The sequence below is a fragment of the Alosa alosa genome, chromosome 7, assembly GCF_017589495.1.
Source record: "Alosa alosa isolate M-15738 ecotype Scorff River chromosome 7, AALO_Geno_1.1, whole genome shotgun sequence".
Taxonomy (NCBI): domain Eukaryota; kingdom Metazoa; phylum Chordata; class Actinopteri; order Clupeiformes; family Clupeidae; genus Alosa; species Alosa alosa.
In genome coordinates, this window is record NC_063195.1 from 29,840,464 (window position 1) to 29,860,585 (window position 20,122).

General features: G+C 43.0%; 2 protein-coding genes across 2 annotated transcripts; both read right to left on the reverse strand.

The window, feature by feature from the left end:
* Positions 1 to 1,384: 1,384 nt before the first annotated feature.
* On the reverse strand, positions 1,385 to 14,757 carry bmerb1 (bMERB domain containing 1). The gene is made up of 6 exons (XM_048247093.1): positions 14,500 to 14,757; positions 10,396 to 10,516; positions 7,198 to 7,271; positions 4,131 to 4,245; positions 3,043 to 3,125; positions 1,385 to 2,474 (listed from the first exon to the last, which is right to left on the reverse strand). Exons 1-6 carry the CDS (start codon positions 14,600 to 14,602, stop codon positions 2,356 to 2,358), a joined length of 615 nt encoding a protein of 204 aa, XP_048103050.1. The 5' UTR covers positions 14,603 to 14,757; the 3' UTR covers positions 1,385 to 2,355.
* Positions 14,758 to 16,798: 2,041 nt separating this feature from the next.
* On the reverse strand, positions 16,799 to 19,165 carry LOC125297979 (mpv17-like protein). Its single transcript, XM_048248583.1, has 4 exons — positions 18,505 to 19,165; positions 18,162 to 18,232; positions 17,479 to 17,508; positions 16,799 to 17,256 (listed from the first exon to the last, which is right to left on the reverse strand). The coding sequence occupies exons 1-4, from the start codon at positions 18,806 to 18,808 to the stop codon at positions 17,068 to 17,070; spliced, it is 594 nt and encodes a 197-aa protein (XP_048104540.1). The 5' UTR covers positions 18,809 to 19,165; the 3' UTR covers positions 16,799 to 17,067.
* Positions 19,166 to 20,122: the final 957 nt, after the last annotated feature.

Genomic DNA, 20,122 nt, shown 5'->3' on the forward strand with positions numbered 1-20,122 from the left:
TACTTCTGTGTCTGTAGTCCACTCCCGAAGCCCTGTTTCTGTTGCTGTATTTGTTTTTGAAGGGACCAAATTAAAGCCAGTTAATAAAATATAAGCATCACACTCGCCTCTTGCAGTGCTTTTTTTTGTGTCTGTTTTTCCTTGTTGACTTGGCTTTTTGAACTGTATGGTGACCAGTGCCCACCAGCTTCCATCAATTCTGTTATGCTGATCGATCACACGCTTATAGTGTATAGTGCACCGATACTACACTGCTCTAAAAAATTACACTTTTGTTTTTTAAACCTTCTTGCACCCTGTTCTCTCCTTTCTCAAACTACATTTACAAAACGTCTGACAAACGTTTCTTCTCCTCATAACAGTTTCACCTCAACACGAACAATGCCAGAGTACTAATCCAATGTGTGATTGAAGTGTTCCCTTAATTTGGTTAGATTTTTAAATTTATTTGGACCAAGTGCAACCCCAGAAAAATCATAGAACTACAAATTTAATATCCAAGAAATAACTGGTCATCTGATAGATCACCTGGGTTGATATTAACTGTGTAGTTAATATATTATAGAATGTCTTGACCGTTGCAAAAAAGACAACCTTTTTCGTTTTTATGCAGCCGTCGTGCTCACCGTATATCAACCTTTTCCCTGATTTTGCTGATGTGTTGCTAAGATACGAGTCTCATCCTGGGAGTTTATGAATAGTAACAAACATGTTGATTATCTTGTAAGATGAAGGGACCATGCTCATGAGACAACCACCAACCATCAAATCCAGAAAGATGCCTCATTTATTTAAACATATATTTACAGACATGGAGAAGGATCATCACATTTCTGTGTGTACGTACCGTGTAATCTATAGCAAAAGGCCCTAAGAGAGAAATACACAAACACAGTTCAGAGGGAGCGAACAGGAGTGCAGTAAATAACCACCAGATCTCGTAAGTAAATAACCACCAGATCTCCACCCATCATTATGTTCAGAGCTTATTTAGACGAAGTATTTACAAGAATTGCATTCATCTTTGCATTATATTGAAGATTTTTTTTTTTTGTCTGCAAGAAGGAACAAAAATTCAATGCTAATAGTAATGTTGACACTAGTCAGAAATGATGGTCAATGTAATCATTGTAAAATAAGTAATCGAATAATAAATGTGTTTGCATATGAAATTAAAGGGCTTGGGTGAGTGGATCTTTGCATGAAGCAGGAACCGTACTGTACAGGTGCTGTATGGTGGCCCAGGACGGCCCCAGTGTCACGCACCTCATAGTGGAGGAACTGATCTAGGGTCAGCCCAGCTCAACCCACAGTCATCTGGATCCACAGTGCAAGACTGACCCCTGATCAGAGATCCCTTTTGATTAAAGTGTCAAAATGCTGATGGGGAGTGGGGGTGTTTGTGTGTATACCTGTTATACTATGTGGTGGAAAAAAGAGACGTGACTCCTCTCGACCCACCTCCCGTGTGTGAAACCTGTGTGCGCATGTGTGAAAGCATCAGGGTGTTTGTGCTTGGCAATTGTCAACATGACACCAAAAAAAAAATCACACAGATTTTGTTCTCTTTTGAAAAAGGCCTCAATTGAAGGAACTGAAGCCCATTCCAGAAGTTGCCTTCATAAAAGTTGTGGTGAAATGGCACTCTTTAAGCTGCTCACATCACATGCTTTGTCTGAATTTAAAGGCAGTGTTTTTCTTCACATTCTGCCACCATATGTGGTGTGAAAGATCAAACTTTAAACTCACAGTGGAAAAAAAAGTGTTGCCTTCACTCGAGTACAAAAATGCAGCAATGCAGCTTCAAAAGAAAGAATAAAGGAATCCATTTAACCAGCTGAACTCTCAGGTGAGAATACAACAACTATTGTGCACTTTCAGCCAAACTCCTGCCTCAAAACTGCGGAGTCCTCAAACGGTGCTGTTATATAACCTAAACCTACTGTACAGCATACAGGGGTGTAATAGCACAACACATTGTCTAGACTCTAGAGTGGTTTATGGGGAGCATGCTGACACGTCTTATCCACGCATCATTGATTGGCTAATTGAATGTTAATGTGACAACTGTCCGACAGGCTAAAACCACGCTGGGCACAGCGTCCCCGCTCCATTAGCAATCAATGAGCGGCAGCACTGCTCATCAAGATAAGCGTTTCCCCCTACGGCCTCGGACAAGCGCCGCTCAGGCTGATCCTGTTCCTCGGCCTTCGTCTGTTTACTTTGTCACTTCTGGCAGGATAGTTCAGCACTCAGGTTTCTCAGAGGGAGGAGGTGGGTTAAGGTTACGGGAGAGAGTCTGGCGAGGGCTTTGGGTTGGGGGGTGGCGGGGGTTGTGGTTGAAGGGACGTTTTGTTACATGATGGCACACTGAGTGGCACCACAGCAGTCCTTGATGATGGCGACGCTGGACTTGACGACGGAGGGCTTGTTGGGCGGAGGCTCTGGGACGCTTCTCTTGGGCTTGGCAGGACCTGAGGCAGAACACACGGGGGATGGAGTTATTTCAGTTTGTTTCACATCAGTGAAAGTTAATGTATGTAATGTGATGAATTCACTCAAACATATCCTGCAATCCATGGTTGTTTATTTTATTCCTTGCTATCCGTCTTTTTCTCAGATACTTAATGAAATAGAAGAAAATGTGTTTCATTTTGCTTTCCACGATTTTCCCTGAATAGAGATATAATTTAAAATGATTTATAAATTAATTACAAATTATAAATTCCTTTGCAATGCTGTGTGCTTGATCAAGCACACTAATCATGTAAGATTATTAAACATGACGCATCAGTCAAGTTTGATCATCTCATAACCAATGTGACTGCAATGAAAGGGCAGAACTATTCTGGCCTTTATAAAGCCATCAAAAATGTACATAAATGTTGATGGCATCTCTATGACCAGCTAATTAGAAGGCATTGGAGAGGGAGTGACTTTGAAGTTGGGTTCAAATGTCCTCTCCTCTCTCTCCCCTCCTTCCATTCCATCCTTCCTGAAACGAGACACCGCAGCTCCTCGGGTTGGTTCGGACTCACTCACCCTCGGCCACTTTGGCCAGCTTCTCCAGCGGCATGAGCTTGAGCCGGAGGAAGTCGGCCATCTCCTTGTCCTCCTCCTGCTCCCTGTGTGTGAGAGAGAGAGAGAGAGGGGAGATGGGGGGAGAGCAGAGAAGAGGGTGAGGATGACTCAACACTCCCCTGGGTGTGGGCTGAGAGACCAAGGCCACAGGGCCCTCCCCTTGAACATGCCCCCACCAGACAGAGAGCAAGAGAATCACCACTGTGCTATTCCCCCCTTCCCTGTCTCCATTAAACTCCCACACAGATGTTGGGCTCGAGAGAGAGACCTTGGGGGTTGTCAAAGAGAAAATATACATAAATATGAAACAGACATAAATATTGTTGGTGACGGCGGAGTGGCCGTGGCAGTTTAATGGGGACGTTCACCTGTGATCTGTGAGCCACTGATCCTGCGAGGGGGAGTCATTAGTCTAAGCGCTTACTGGAGGCCATTACATAAAGCCGGGCGCTCCGCTCCAATCAATGGCTCTTACTGGACGCCTGCTCCCCGAGCGCTTGCACAGTCATCAGTTTACGGAGGAGTAGGGTGAAGCACCATCGATGCTCAAAAACAATAAGAGCCAAACTGACGCTTTATGGTCTGTGCTAGGAGGTTTTTGGTAGTTAGTCTAAGGAGTTAAATAGGCATGAGTGATATGTCCATTCTTAAATGATTTTTTAATGATGATTATTATATTATATATTACATATTTTTGATGATCACATTTGGGGATATGACTAATTTTATAAACACAATAGCTTGTTCACCCAAAAGAAATCTCACAGCCAGCAACAGAAAATCACTGAAAATCTATGGTTAGTCTAACCCTTTAACACTGTATGTTCTTAATATGCCATCACTGAATTCCACTAAACATAAGTCATGCTTAAGTACATGAACAAGTCATGCTTAAGTACAGTTTGTTTTGGATTTGGACTGGGTGATTCATTTTGAACAGTTTGCTCTGAATTAATCCCTTACATCCGTCACAGCATGGCAGGGGTGCCACCATAGAGTTATGGCCAGATTACAAATCACCCCCTTCTTCCCACTGGAGCGCGTCTCACCGTAATCTCTCCACCTCCGCGTCGTCCACCAGGAAGTCCCTCTTCTGCACCAGTTTATGGATCTTCTGGATTAACTCCTCCTCTCCCTGCCGGTGCTTCGTGGTCTTCTCTCTCTCTACAGGGAGCATAAGAACAGATGGGTGGACAGTACATACTCATTCACCAGGCGTCCCACAGTGGTGGGCTTCCCTTAGTGTTGGTCTTCTCTCTCTCTATGGGGAGCAAAAACATAGATGGGCGTATATACTGTAATACTGTTCGTCAGGCTTCTCACAGTGGTGGACTTCCCTCAGAATCGAATGGGTACACAGACAGATACAACAGATCCTGATATTGCTAATACCTTCTCCTTGAAAATATTAATCCATTCCAGACATTACTGTAGTGTGTGTATATGGGAGTAAAGGAGGGGATTAAATGGGATTAAGAGGTGTGTGAGTGTTTCAGTATTATCCTTATAATACCAAAGCACTGAAGCATCTGTGGAATAAAGATGAATGGATTTAAAACAAAAAGAGAAAGACATCCAGAGAGGATGAACATGAGTGTACGCTCCAGAAGACTGGCTCTTATTTGAGCTGGAGGGGAGCACATTGTCCACTAATTGGATTGGCTCACCTTGATATATTGTGGTGGACGTTGAGCGGGGAGCACCACGGATATGGCCAAAGGGAGTGTTTAACTTAATTCCATCTCGTCGCGCCACGAAGCTTTATGGCCGGCCGGACTACATTAATGTTTTAATCAGGCCGGATAGGCCCAGGAGGAGACGGCACTAGAGAGGCTGTTGTGAGTATTCTCTTTCATTAAAACCTCGGAGACCACGGACACTGCACACAGCCTTCTAGATGGGCCACTGCCGCACAGTGGAGTCATTATAACTCAAAACAAACACTAAAATATTAAAACATAGGTCTGAACATTAAAACAGATATGAATCCTGTAGCCGTGTTTATGTTAGTGAGACAATATGTGCAGTGTGGTATATTTGGCTGACATTATGAGAGTCATTATGGTTCATAGACTCATTCTCATCAAGGTTTTTAGCCTCGTTCAAAACCCATCTACTAGGGTAATTAACACAGCCCATTATAACTGATAGCCATTATACTATTATGTCCTCCCTTAGGTCTATATCAGTGATTTGTTATCTGCGGAGTGACCTCTACTCTCTCGGAGTACATATGAAGAGTTCAGATGCAAAACCCTCTAAATCCGTCTGACCACATTTCTTTTAAATGAGCATTTAAAATCCGGTTCCTATAGGTTTTTGCATAGAAATTGATATTTCAGACCAGGAAGAGAGTGTTATTTGGTGTGTTTTGAAGTTAAATTATTTGATTAATGTATACTATGTGAGGACAGCATTCACTCACCATCTTTATCTCATTTTTGACGTAGGTGGCATTTAGAGGCTTTTGCATCTGAACCCTTCATATGGAAATGGCAATATTTGATAAATGGGGTTTTGACAGATGCAGTCTGCAAACATTGTTGAGAGCTAGTTTTTTTTTCTGCAAGGTCATCTCCATAGACTTTGTTTATGGATTCATGAGTTTGCATCTATCTGATTGCACTGAGAATGTTTACTATTGTTTCCTTATTCCCTTGACCTTCATACTCTCTCTCTCTCTCTCTCTCTCTCTCTCTCTCTCTCTCTCTCTCTCACACACATACAAAAGCAGTGTGCTAAGCAGTCTGGGAAATGGCTCGCTATGTTACCAACCCCGAGCAGAGAGCAGGAAGTGCCCCATCAGCTTTTCTCCCCTTTAAACGAAAACACCTCGTGGCTCCTCCTGATGGACTGGGTCTCAGAGGACCACAGACACAGTCACACCTGAGGCTCTTAAAGCATGCACATAAATCCCAATGTCACAGCCATTTGGGGAGAGTCTAGGTAGGGAAACTAGGTCAGGGCTGCGCTAGCCCACGCCTGTAGCGGTCTGCACCACCTCTCTCTGGACTCTGCTTCTCTCCCTGGGTAAGATGTGGTGACCAGAGTGTGGGCCAGTGTAAGAAAAGTACTTAATGACAGTGCTGGGACAAAGTAATAATTAAAGATAATTCTGATACAGTCATGGGGATATAATGACTATGATTGGCTGGTGCTAATAATGCTATATGTACTATGTTTATATTTAAACATATATAGATTTAAAACAAGCATACACACTTTATAAAGCCATAAAAAAATGACATAGCTTCCTTCTGCCGGAATGATGAGTAGCAGGTTACAGCTGCTGTAGTCCTTTCGTAGATAAGCAGTAGGCTAGATAAGCAGTAGATAAGCAGTGCATTCATTTCTCATGTTGTGGATCTCTCTCTCCAGCCTCACTGCAGGTACAGCTCCTCTTGGCCGCCCTCCCAGTGAGTACCGGCAGCTACCCACTCAGTCTATCAGACACCTCACCACCACAGGCCCAGACCTGCTGCCCTCTCCCAAACACTGATACGGAGACGTGGACACTGTTACTCCTCCTGGACCACTCCTCTCCTCTCTCCAGAGCCGTCGCCCACGGCCAGCCCAGCACTGCCGCAGTCCGCCAGCATGCTGACCAGAGAGCAGCGGCCAGTGCTACTGGTGTGGACGTGGCCTCCATAGGTGCCGTGGGCGTGGCCTCCAGTGGAGATGTGGACGTGACCGCCAGAGGAGCCGTAGGCGTGGTCATGTGTTATAGATGGGGCCACTGGTCAGTCTATGGCATATAGGCTGCAGATATACTAAAAATACAGCTTAAGGTGTATTTAATGTGTGGTTTGCCGGTGAGGGTGATGGTGATGGTGATGGTGATGGGGGATTGTATGATTGTATGATTGTATGATTGTATGTACGATTTCTGGGGATTTCTTTGCTGCACTTCTGTGTGTTTCTATCCCTCACAGAAGAGGAGAGAAAGAGGAGAAATGTTCCACTGATAGATGTGTGTGCACTCGAACAGAGCCTATCTGTCTCTGGCTCGGAGCGTGCTGAAATCGGAATACTTCTGACAAAGCAAGCAGCTGCCTTTGAAGCATCGCCCGTATTCGACCCGCGGCGGGGAGGGTGGTGGCGTGCCGGTGATCTTACCTGGCACCAGCACGATTTTCCTCAGCTCCTGCTTCAGGCTCATGATGTCTTGGCACAGCTGAATGTCATCCATCCTGCAAGGACGAACAAAACAAGCACAGAAGATGTTCAGGTTTCCCCTCAAATGACGTACGCCAGCCTGTCTTGTCAGTGCGCCCCCTGTGTGTGTTTTCTGCTGTCGTCGTGCCTGCTGACATCTCTATCTCTGAGGAGAGGTTTGCCTGCAGCTCTAGTTCTCTGTGCTGCCTACACCAAGGGAACACTATATAAAGAAGCTACTTTATGACTTCTTTATAACTTTCAACCTAACCGAGACCTGACACTCTGGTTGTTTTCAGTACGTTTTTGTACATCACAAAAAACACTTCTCTATCTTGACCGTTCTTCTTCTCTTTCCCTTGACTTACAGTTTTTCTCGATTGCTTTTACCTGCTTAAGTAAACTAGAACCCACTTGGTCTTCATGACTACATTCTTTGCACAGCAGAATTCATCTCTTGCGAATGTGTTCACACATTTTCATTGGGTTCACACATTTCTCACACCCTTTTGCAAAACAGTTAACACAGGTGTCATTCAAAAGCCCCAAACTCTATTGGTTTTCCCATGCTAAACAAAAGGAAAACCTCTTTTCACAGGTGGTATAGATTCCTCTCTATCAAAACGATCGAGAAAAACTGTTACTTCGCTTGAACTGTCATTTAATTGCTTCCTAGTAGTACTATTTCTTGCCACACTACAGTTTTTCTCGATCGTTTTGATACCTGTGTCAACTCTGAAATCACACTCTCAAAACAGTTAACACCCGTGTCTGAACAAAAGCACTCTGGACAAAATGACACATTTTGCTTGCAAAAGGCTGTTACTCTCTCAAAACACTTAAAACATGCAGCAAAAGCAAATCTTGCCTTCAAACACTACAACTTGTTGCCAATTAAAAAACACTCTTTAATCAATCATTACACACTGGACAACAAAATGCAAAATCTAGTTCTCAAAATGAGCTTTTTTGCTATGTCTGTTCCATTACTTTCTCATTTTTCTGGTAGGCCTATCAGAAAAAAACTGTGAAAAGACAAAATGTACTGAATAAAATGTACTGAATAAAAATAATTTATTCATTCCTCCCAAGATTTAACTGCCATTGACATGTAAGACATACAGTAAATACCTAGCAAGATACAGTAAATTTCATTGAACTACAACTACAAATTTTTCATCGAAATAGACCTACAGTAAACACCTTTTGTACTGTTTTCTCCACCAAATAGGCAATACAGTACTTTGTCGAAATGTGCATTAGATCCATACTTGCAAATAGCAACACAGAACAGACATCTCTTATGTATAATGAATGATTGCTGATCAATGATTTGCTGGGCAAAGAAAGTAGTCATGAAGACCAAGTGGGTTCTAGTTTACTTAAGCAGGTAAAAGCAATCGAGAAAAACTGTAACATGTCCTAGTTGTATTGTACCTTTATCGTTTCGTATTGTTTTTTGTAAGTCGCTTTGGATAAAAGCAAATGACTAAATGTAAATGTAGTGAAATCACAAGATAAAAAACCCAACACTGAGAGTAGACTGCCAGTTCTCGAGTTCATTTAGCGTCTCCATATTCACGAGCCTCAAGGCGTATTTTCATATCCAGCGTCTAGAGTTAATTTCCTCCAGGCTCTAAATGACCACAGTTGACACGTGTCTTAAATCATCTCCCGACGGAGACGACTCGACCGCTCCTGACAGTCCTGAATCCTTGTGCTGGTGAGAGCCTGACCCGGCGTCTCCCCATGTATCACAAACGTGCCGTGCCACTGACGCGAGCGAAGGCACAGATAAAGCATTTATCACGGGCGTGTAATGTTCAGTCAGCCCTGTACAAATGGATGTTTTCAATATTCAATAGGCTGTAGGAAATGAGTGTTCCCAGATGCTGACGCTTCTGATTAAAAGGCTGCGGGGCCGCCAGGTGAGGGGGGGGCCTGTCAGTCCCTCTTGTTCGGAGCTCACTGAAGCCTCCAGGTCCAGTGCTCCCCCTCTCCTCCTCCTCCTCCCCCCATGTCTGCTCTGCAGTGACAGCCACCAAGGGACTTAATCCTCAGTGCTATAAATCAGTGTATGACTCATCCACACTCCCACCTCCTCCCTCTTTATCGTCCCCCTCCCCTTTCATGTCGCTCCCTCCAACTCTCTTTTTCTCTCTACCTCCCTCTCTCTCTCTCTCTCCATCTCTTTCTTGTTCATGTACCCAATTACTGCTTCCAGCAGCTACTGCAGTCTGCCTCTCCATCTGTTTAGGGTGTGTGTGTGTGTGTTTGTTTTTGTGTGTATTTGTGTATGTGTATGTGCCTCTGTGTTTGTGTGTGTGTTTTTTGTGTGTATGTGTGTGTGTGTGTAAGTGTACACATTTACGTGCCTCTGTGTTTGTTTATATGCGTGTGTGTGTGTGTGTGTGTGTGTGTGTGTGTGTGTGTGTGTGTGTGTGTGTGTGTGTGTGTGTTTGTGTGTGCGTGTGTGTGTGTGTGTGTTCACAAACTTCGGTAGCAGTTTGCCTCACACCACCAGACTTCACAACAACAGATAAAAGCCCCTCCGACCCCCTCCGCCATCCCCCACCACATATTTTTGTTTCTTAGTGTTTTGTGCCCCCAATGTTGTCTTCAAGCAGCGCTGCCTGGAAGGCGCTAAGATTAGGTATGGGCTAAGGTTAGGGTTAGGTTTAGGATAAGGTGCCTTTCAGTCGACGGTGGCAGCGCTGCCTGGAAGACGACGTTGGGGGCATAAAACACCATCGAGCCATATTTTTCCATCTACACCCCCTGTGCAGAATGTCTGTAACCTTTTTAAATCCTCTCTTCTGGCTCCAGACTGACCGGTGGGCATCTAACTGTTTGTCTGCACAGCCGCAGCAGGAAATTGATAGTCACCTAATAGAAAGCCCTGGTGCGCTAATAGAAGGACACATGCAGCAGTGGGCATGTCTGTGTGTATAACAATGTGTACATTCCTGCTCAGAGCCCCGAGGGGATAAGGCATCGTGGCAAAGCACTCAGAGGGGTGACGTGGCTGATGTTGCCGTGGTGACGTGGGCGGCGGCGGTGGCGGTGATGATGCTATCATGGGCGGAGAGAGAGAGAGAGAAAGAGAGAGAGAGCGAGGGAGAGAGAGCGAGGGAGAGAGAGAGAGCGAGGGTGACTCACATGTAGCGCAGCTCGGACTCACGGCGCACCAGGACCTCCCGGAGACGCTGGATGCGCGCCATCTCCACCTCGATCTCGTCTGGGGACATGGTGCTGTCGATCATGGACACGTCCCCCTGGCCTGAGGGGACACAGAGGGGACAGAGCACATGTGGTCATCATAAGTGTCATAAGCACCAGCTTCCCAGGGAGGGTGTTATGTGGAGAAAGCTAAATGTGAACACTAGTTTCTCTAATCGTGACCATACATTCAAAGGGTCAGAAATATGGTATACACTGTGGATATTACACATTGCATATCATAAATAAATGACCCTGTCACACTAATACAGTATATATAGATATATCACCTTAATTTGACCACTGTTGGTCAGTCAGAGAGGTGGAGCAGAGATGGAGTAAAGTGTGCTAAGCAAATAGTGAAGCTAAGATGGAGAGACGGTATTTACTGTAGGACAATATAAAGCTGTTCCTGTGAGGAATAAGGAACGGAAAATGAGTAGGAGATTGAATAGGTGTGTATTTCAAGTGGATGTATTTCATTCTATGCTGTATTTCAGGATGTATTTTAGTGTGAATATATACTGTATGATTACATGTAGTTACGGGAGCAAAACCATGAACTGTAAAATTCTGTATTTTTACTAATTGAAACAAAACGAGAAGGGGATAGCGTCCATTTCTCCTAAATGCAAAGGAAACTAGTGAGGAAAACAATGAGTTTTATATTCCTGGATAGTAAAAATTACCCTCGCAAGACAAGTGGGGTTTAATAGGGATTTAAAGGTAAAAGGAATTGAGATCAGTTCTTCCTCTGTTCCCAGACAGCAGCAGACATGTATTTACCGACCTGACCAACAGCTGCTCTAGTACACTTGAATGCGCTCAAATGTCTTCTATTGAAGACGTGATTCCAGCCTTCACACAAGAGCTGACGCCACTCCCTCCACAGATTTCTTTACACTTCTCCACAATGGAGGTTTGTTTTGCAATACATCCGAGCCTTTATAAAGTACTCTACTCAAGGTCTGCACATAACTTTCAGGACTGGAAACGTATCTGGCCTTGATTTAGTGACAAATAAAAATGCAAAATAGGACTGGTTCATAAATAGACTGTGGCTGTGTCCTTAAAACATGCTCTCAAAGCCTTACTGGAAACTTAATTAAGCCCATTCTAACAAAGTTGTTCATCTGTGCTTGTCACATGTAGTTATGAAATCCACACACAAACATAAACACTAGCCCAGATAGTGTACTGCCCAGTCAGTGCTGCACTGTTGCATAATCAAAAACACATACCAGGCCAACCGTCTGTCTATGTTCTCTCTCTCTCTCACACACACACTCTTTCTCTCTCTCTCACACACACACACACACTCTTTCTCTCTCTCTCACACACACACTCTCTCACAGACACACACACACAATCACACACACACCTCTGCATCACAGCTAATGTGCTCCAACTGTGCTTGCTTCCTGAGTGTCTGTAGTAAAATCTGAGCTGGAAATAAGTGTTGTGTGGATATATGAGCTACCTGGCTGCTCTGAGTAGAGGGAAGTATCCACAGTAAGTAAGAGTGTTAGCCCAGATAGTGTACTGCCCAGTCAGTGCTGCACTGTTGCATAATCAAAAAACACATACCAGGCCAACCGTCTGTCTATGTTCTCTCTCTCTCTCTCTCACACACACACACACTCTCTCACAGACACACACACACACACTCTCACAAACACACACACACACACACTCTCTCCACACACACACACACACACACACACACACACACATCACACACACACACCTCTGCATCACAGCTAATGTGCTCCAACTGTGCTTGCTTCCTGAGTGTCTGTAGTAAAATCTGAGCTGGAAATAAGTGTTGTGTGGATATATGAGCTACCTGGCTGCTCTGGAGTAGAGGGAAGTATCCACAGTAAGTAAGAGTGTTAGCCCAGATAGTGTACTGCCCAGTCAGTGCTGCACTGTTGCATAATCAAAAAACACATACCAGGCCAACCGTCTGTCTATGTTCTCTCTCTCTCTCGCTCTCTCACACACACACACACACTTTCTCTCTCTCTCTCTCTCACACACACACGTTCTATCTCTCTCTCGCTCTCTCACACACATACACTTTATCTCTCTCTCTCTCTCACACACACACTCTTTCTCTCTCTCTCTCTTGTTTATCTGCCAGACAGTCTCTGTCTCATATCCCTGTCCAAAAGCGTGCACACACACACACACACACACACACACACACACACAATATACACACTGCACATGCATTCGTACCATCACCCTTCCCACTCAAGGCTGGTGTGACTAGACCAAGGGATCTAGTTGGCCGTAAGCCAAGCCTTTAATAATGAAATCCACACAGAAGCTTTAAAGCTGCCTCTCGCTCCAGCTGATGCCACTTCTACAGTGCAGTTCAATAAAGAAATTGTGGACTCAGGAGAACACATACACCCGCAAAACAAAAACTACCCCCATTTTAACAGGAAGCCTGTTTTTATTTGGAGAAAAGAGAGCCAATACGATGATGAGTATGCACAATAGCAAGAAAAAACAACAACATTTAAAATAGATGTGTTGGGATTGAGTTACGAGCTAAATCCCTACAACTGCAGACAGCGGACAGACGTGCTTCTCACCTGGATCTGAGCTAGTGATTAGGGAACAGCTTGTGATTAGGGAATGTTACAAGACACCTACTGTACATGCAGTCAGGAGGCTTGATTTACAGCTGCAGGCTCTGGGACTGAGGTGATGCAGTTATCGGCCTTCAAGTTGCATTTGCACTGAAGTGTCTGCTACAGACTGGAATGCATGGCTTGCTTTGGGTATATGATTTCTAATGTATGATGATGAAAAAGAGGAATTATTATATCAATGTATGTGTCCGTTTGTACTGTCTCTGTGTCTTTTTGATTTCCGCTGCGCATCGGGGTCCGGTTCGCCCTGTTGGGACCTATATTTCCCGATAATGACTGGCGTTCTATACATTATCCCTTACATATGGCATACCTGTCTTCATTCAAATGCATGATGTGAATGTGTTAAGTGCGTTGCTCTTTGTGTGTGTGTGTGTGTGTGTGTGTGTGTGTGTGTGTGTGTGTGTGTGTGTATGTGAGAGAAAGAGAGAATGAGAGAGGAGAGACTAAAAATAGAAGCAGCTGCTCCTATTCATTGAACATCAGCATTAATCTCCATGTTCTTCTACTTGGATCATCTCTGATTTCATTTTATGGTTACTCTCTCTCTCTCTCTCTCTCTCTCTCAAAAAGTCCTAGGAACACGCTTTCTGAGGTTTCTCTATATAACTCTCTCCCTCCCTTATGCCGCTCTCTATTTGTGTCCATGGACAACTGATAAAGTTTTCCCAGACACTGTGATGGACCATGATGATAAGCAGAACCACTTCAGCCAGGAAACAAACCCAGAAAGGTTGCTATCTAGATTCTTCAGGCTCACAAGATTTCCATAGAACCTTTTGGCGCTGTGGGACAAGGACATGAGAAACCTTCAAGAGTTCATCCATGGAGAAAGAATGGCAGTATGGAGATATATAATCTAATCACTCATGTGAAGCAAGCAACCCACTTCAACCATTCAGATTTCTTTTTTATTTTTATTTTATTTGTTATTCTGTGTTTTGTGATTGCATTGTGTATAATGGGTGAACATAAGGCAACCCTGCACTACACTGCACTGGTGTTTCTCAGTCAGGTTTATTTATTATTTATTTATTTGTTTTAATATAGATTTCTCTCTCTCTAAATGGGTGTCCCTGATTTAAAAGCCTATGCAAGTTAAGTCGAGTGTTATATGGGTCACTGGATCACTGACAGATTCATATTGTAGGCTATCTATTGCAGCAGGCATTTATGTCTAAGGAGATGGAAACAACCCCACACAGTAGCCTATAGCATATGTTATTTGCCGGACAAAAGATCAGTAGCAGAAGGTGTTTTCAGTGAGCTTCAAATGTTTTAAAACATAAGTGGGGAGGGAGAACGCATTTTAAAATAACGATGTTTCTGAAACACAAGCCATCGCACTGCTCAGATTTGAAAAACAACATATGACCCTTACCTTTATCCATGTTCCAGTCGGTCTCTTGCACAGCGCCGTAGCTCTTCAATGTTCTCTCCGAGTCCGAAATAGATTTCTTTAATTCCATAGTGGATACAGACATCTTTGCAAATCCAAATTGTTAAAAGATCTCACTTTAGTACTTGGGGTTTGATCTCACAGGCTTGAAACTTGGTCCTGTGCACCGTTCAGGAGAAATCAGCCTTCAGTGCGCTCCAACGAACTGGGTTGATGATCATCTTCCCTGGTAAGAAGCACGGTTTCTTTGACGTCTGGGATGTTGAGGGATGCAGTGGGCATGCGCACAACGGTATGTGACACAGGAGGAGCAAAGCAAACGTTTGGAGAACAAGGCAATATGGACGGGGTGTTGCGAGGTAACCATAATTTGCCTTTTGATAGCCTATGTCTCTACAGTGCATAACTAAACTGGTCCATAGGTGCATTTCAGGATTTGTTAAATTCATAACCTTGCAAGCCTATGAGACGTGGCTATGTAATAGTGAGGCTGCTTGCTTTCATGTAGCCTAATCAGCCATGCTTTAGAGGGATGCTTTCTGTTTCCAACCTGAATGAAAATACAAATAGCCTCTAAGCCCAAAGGATACTGTCTGGGCTTCACACTTCCCATAACCATTTTAAAAGAAAGATGGACAATTTGTTTTCTCTTTGTGTTTTTATTTAGCACCACACACTTACACAGCAATTACAACTTCAGTAGATCAATAAATGAATGCGTTATTCAGAATAAATACTCTACAGAAAAAAAATATACTGTACCTATGAGATAAGTTTCCACATAAATGATCAAATTGATCCTTGGGAACTGACCATTTGAGATAATTTCATGGAAAATACATGTTACATGTTCTATTATTTATGTACACAGTTTAGTGTCTTTAATTTGGACATTTAGACCAATAGGTCATACATTATATGGACACATATTCAGCGGCAGCAACAAGCAGCAAGACAACTGACAATGCTGGAAAAATAGAGAGCTGGTAGAAAGAGTACAAGTCAAATATGTCTATATGAGCCAGAGGGATGACGGACTAATAGTCAACAAAAACGTACCGCAATCACACTGAAAATATGTTCTGGCATGTAAAAAGAACACAAGAAGTTGTGATTTAACTTCTTAAATATTGTATAGTTTAGGACTTAAATATTTTTACTTTAGTATTCCATCCAAATCAGAAAAATGTGTGAAAAGGAGTAATTATTTCATGCAGAAAGGGGGAGGTTCCCATCTCCTCTACTGTTTGTAAAACAACCAAGTCCAATGTACTTGGCTAAAACTACAATTAATCATTAATTCACCCACTTACACATACAGTGCACACATTTACCACGAGCTTATAGGCTAGCTGGATCAGACTAACCTGAAGCTGGTTCCCAGACCAAATGAATCTTCAGTGACTTCAGTGACAGTATTCACAAAAGACTGATCCCAATGTGGAGTGTGGGGGTAAGTAAGGAAGCCTCCCTGAGACAACTGGGGTTTCTACAGAGCACAACTATGGCAGTAGAAGGAAGAAAGCAAACTGAAAATAAAGAAAGTGCAGTCACCAAAACTTACCAAATTCCTTTTTTCATATTATGTCTCATGCCATTCCACCTCATGTATATATATATATATCCTGATCCTCAGTATATAAGCCCAAAACAAGCAAGATGAAAGGTATTGGCATAGCAATCATGTCCTTACAATGGTTATTCATAAATTATGAAGATTACGCCAAAAGTTGTGATTTAAAAAAGAGCAAATAATTGTGCTCTAAGTAACAGACAGGACGACCAGATGTGCCTCATCAGTATGATATGCTCAATGCCAACTGAGCCTGAATGTTTCTACTGCACAGTATTCAAGTGTGTGCTTCTGGGTTCAATGGTCACAGGATACACATCTATTAAACCAGTGGTCCCCAAACTACTCCCGTGCGGGCCAGATGCTATATACCACGGACATGATTTGGGGGGCCATCCAAAATGAGGTATATAGCATCTGGCCCGCACGGGAGTATGACATCGTCAAACTATGACCTCCGCAATTTCCCCCATTCATTCTCTATGGCGAGTCTTAACAGTACACATGTAATACTCTTTTTGTCCACTGGTGGTTGTTTTGGCGCTGTTTTGCGTTTGCCGTTGAAAACAGAATGAAAAATGAAATGTAGGCCTGCAAACATGTAAGAGGCCTATGCTGACTGCATCAGTGCTCAAAGTATTCTAAAAGTTTATCAATTAATTGTTAATAACTAACTTGAACTTCTATTCAAGTCATATTTCTGGGACTTTCTGGGATAATTATTTCTATTTTTTATTCACTCGTTAAGTTAGAATGGTGGTCATTTCAGATGTTTTTGCCAGCACTTCATAAAACTCTCATAGTTTGAGTTATTTGAATTATTTGTAGGATATTAGGTGCTTACCAATGAGTCAAACGTAAAAAAGAAAATCTTTAGGAGAAAGAAGTTACTCCTTCTCTTTGTCACATACCCACACACACACACATCCACACATCTCCCTGAGGTTCACTTTTTGTTTGTGGCATCTCCATGGTTACTAGTCATTTCCTGTGTCCTGTGGTGATGCGTCGGACGCAGGGGCCGGACCTCGTAACCAGGCGAGGGCAGCCATGGCCGTCCCATCGCCGCTCTGCTGTGAGAAGCACAGGAAGGTGGCCCAGACGAACGCGCAGCAGCCTGTGAAGGCCGTGCGCAGGTACAGCGGCACCAACGCAAAGTTCAGCAGCTGCGGACAAGAGGAGCACGAACAAGTCAGAGCCACATCATCAGAGTTAAGTGCCACACAACGCCAGCTCATTACCTAAACCATCCTGTCAGGCTTATCCACCTTTATTCTAAATATTAACCCATTATTATTCCAACAGCACTGAAAGTATGTTAGGGTCCTTGACTGAGGTCAAGATCAGTGTCTCTATGTGTTCAGGTGTTCAGTGGGTCAGCTCTTTACCTGTACAAATGGCCAGTACATAAGGCCAGTCTGAAAAATAAGCACAGGAACCATATTCATTGTTTTATTCACACTCAAATGGTGTATATAATAATATTTGTTAGATATACAAAGGTAAGCCTGTGTACATGTGTGTGACACAAACTGATTGATTAAATTATTGAGAGAGTGAGAGAGAGAGAGAGAGAGAGAGAGAGAGAGAGAGAGTGTGTGTGTGTGGGGGGGGGTGTTGTTGTCCAACTGGCAACACTTTAAAGAAATTTAGACATTACAAGGATGATCTCAGTTATACGTCAGTTCTACGACAGACTTGTTGCCCTCATGATTGCCTAGGATGCTTGAGTGTTAGTAACCTGTATCTGCTGTCGTGAATAAAGCTTTGTACTCTGCCGTATGATTGACTTGCCTGTGCATTACTTTTTGCCTCTTTGTGGATTAATACTTAATTTTTACTTCATGTGTGTGTATGTGTGTGTGAGAGAGAGAGGGAGAGAGAGAGAGAGAGAGAGAGAGGAGAAAGGAGAGAGAGAGAGAAAGATCTCCCCTTTGGACCAGGTAACATCATCTTTCATCCTTTAATTCATGTCCTTAGTTTTTTAATGAAGGAGTTAGAACATTCAACTTACACCTTTCACTCCATGACATACCTTATATCTATTGAAGAACTTCACTCTATGACCTACCTTATATGTATTGAAGAACTTCTCCCTCCAGTCTTGGAAAATGTCTTCTTTTCCCTCTAGAAAACTTACACCTGATGACAAATATTGTGACAATTAGTCAACTGCTTTGGAACAGCATCAGACTGCAGAGCAAAGATGGGTATTAATAGATGAGTTGGCACAGCTGCTTTTTGAAATAGCACATTTGTCCCATTGTGTCTTCTTCATGACCTCTATTAGGTAACACCAGCACGTGAACAATACGCTCATAACGTTACAATGTGACAAACAGCCTGCGTTAACATTTAACTTCCGTGACTCTGGCCGGTGAATTCAATGAATGACCTCACCATAGGCTACTCACCCGTATAGAATACGCTTGTTGCTAGGGGTGCTGCCGTGGTCTGATCCAACAGAAGTTTTCGTAGCACCATTCTTGCAGAATTGCCAGGGAATCGTCGCTCCAAAAACCTCATCCAGAAGAAGTTGAAGTTACCATGAAAACTGAAAGCAACTATGGCGACATTCCTTGTATGTTTCCAGTCCATGTCTTCTCTTTTAGAAAACCACTGATGCACAACGTCCCCGCCGGCGAATAAGCAGCCATAGAGTGTTACATTGGTTACCCACGGAAACCGCTTCACTTGTCTTATGAATGTCTTTCTCATTGTACATTACAGAGTACAGTAGCCTACGGACAGTAGTTCAGTGAACAACCCGACGTTTCAAAGGTTTTGGTCAACTGTGCTATGATGATGTGTAGGTTGAATGGTGAAAGCAAACAGGATGGATGAGCTCGATGAAAGAATCATTTTATATTTGCGCATGAATATAATATAACTTACATCATAATGTATTTTTCTTCAAACATCGTGTAGCGTCTGAGAACAGGTCTGTAAATAGTGCAAAATTCGAGATTAGTCACTGAAATAACGCGGACACTTCATGGACTACCTTCCTTCATCCACCTCTCAGTCGGAATTCATAGATCGGAGAAACCGGGGCAAAGATGAACGCGTGTGCAAAATGCGAAACGTCAACTGCTGGAAGAGTGAGCGTAGATAGAAGAGATTGTAAGCAAAATGTGTACGCCCACTCTGACGTTTTGTGAAGTGGGATGTCCTTACATTACAAGAGCAACCTTTTCTGTCATGAAGCTTTCGATGTTGTTGCGTGGGAGAAAGTGTCACCAAAAGCACACTTTGCCACAACTGCAACAGTATAGACTACTGTAGGTGTTGGTGATCACCATAGCCACAGTAATTACATCTACTATTAGCATCTAATATTCTTTACTCCTCATAGAGTCATGCACTAGGGGAGATGTTGGCAACAAATCCCTTTGTACCTCAGCTAATGTGAATAGCAGGAACTGTGTCTATATGTAACTTTTCAGGAGATATAAGATGTTTGGTTCTAAGTCAGTGTAGGCCTAAAAAGAAGAACTCAACAGAGAAGTGTGACATTTACTCGGTTCTGTGTCTTTTATGACTGAGGTTGATGCATGGCACTTATCCTGTGTGTCACATAACATCCACAACATCAAATGAAACCCAAAACAACAACAACAATAATAATAACTGTTTAATAGTATAATGGCAGTGAATTAATAGGCCTAAGGGTCACATATTTGGACATGGGAACATAACTGTAAACTGACTGCAACCGTTGAACGTGTGGCTGGTTTGAATGGTGTTATTATGGTGTTATCAGTGATTTGTAACAGTCTGCATTATAAAATCAAAATGATCATATTTCAGTAATGAAACACCAACACAGAATCTTCAATGTCTTTGTTTATTACAGATACATCTGGACTGGGTTAGGGATTGTCAAATATTAAACCACTGGACTTCCTAACGCCTAAGTAGCCTACCTACTATTCCTAACATACAAAAACATACAACTGGCCATTTGTAGAATCCTGCACCCATTCTAAGTATTTCAAAGCCATCATGTATGATAGACCCAAGACGAACCAT

Bases quoted from the DNA above. Each gene is read 5' to 3' on its own strand.
- bmerb1 (XM_048247093.1), bottom strand. From the start codon at position 14,602: ATGTCTGTATCCACTATGGAATTAAAGAAATCTATTTCGGACTCGGAG. The intron at 10,517-14,499 runs GTAAGGGTCATA...GTGTCCCCTCAG, and splicing joins CGACTGGAACATGGATAAAG to GCCAGGGGGACGTGTCCATG. The intron at 3,126-4,130 runs GTGAGACGCGCT...TCTCACACACAG, and splicing joins GCGGAGGTGGAGAGATTACG to GGAGCAGGAGGAGGACAAGG.
- LOC125297979 (XM_048248583.1), bottom strand. From the start codon at position 18,808: ATGAGAAAGACATTCATAAGACAAGTGAAGCGGTTTCCGTGGGTAACC. The intron at 17,509-18,161 runs GTAGGTCATAGA...CTTATTTTTCAG, and splicing joins AGTTCTTCAATACATATAAG to ACTGGCCTTATGTACTGGCC. The intron at 17,257-17,478 runs GTAAAGAGCTGA...TCTTGTCCGCAG, and splicing joins TGTACTGGCCATTTGTACAG to CTGCTGAACTTTGCGTTGGT.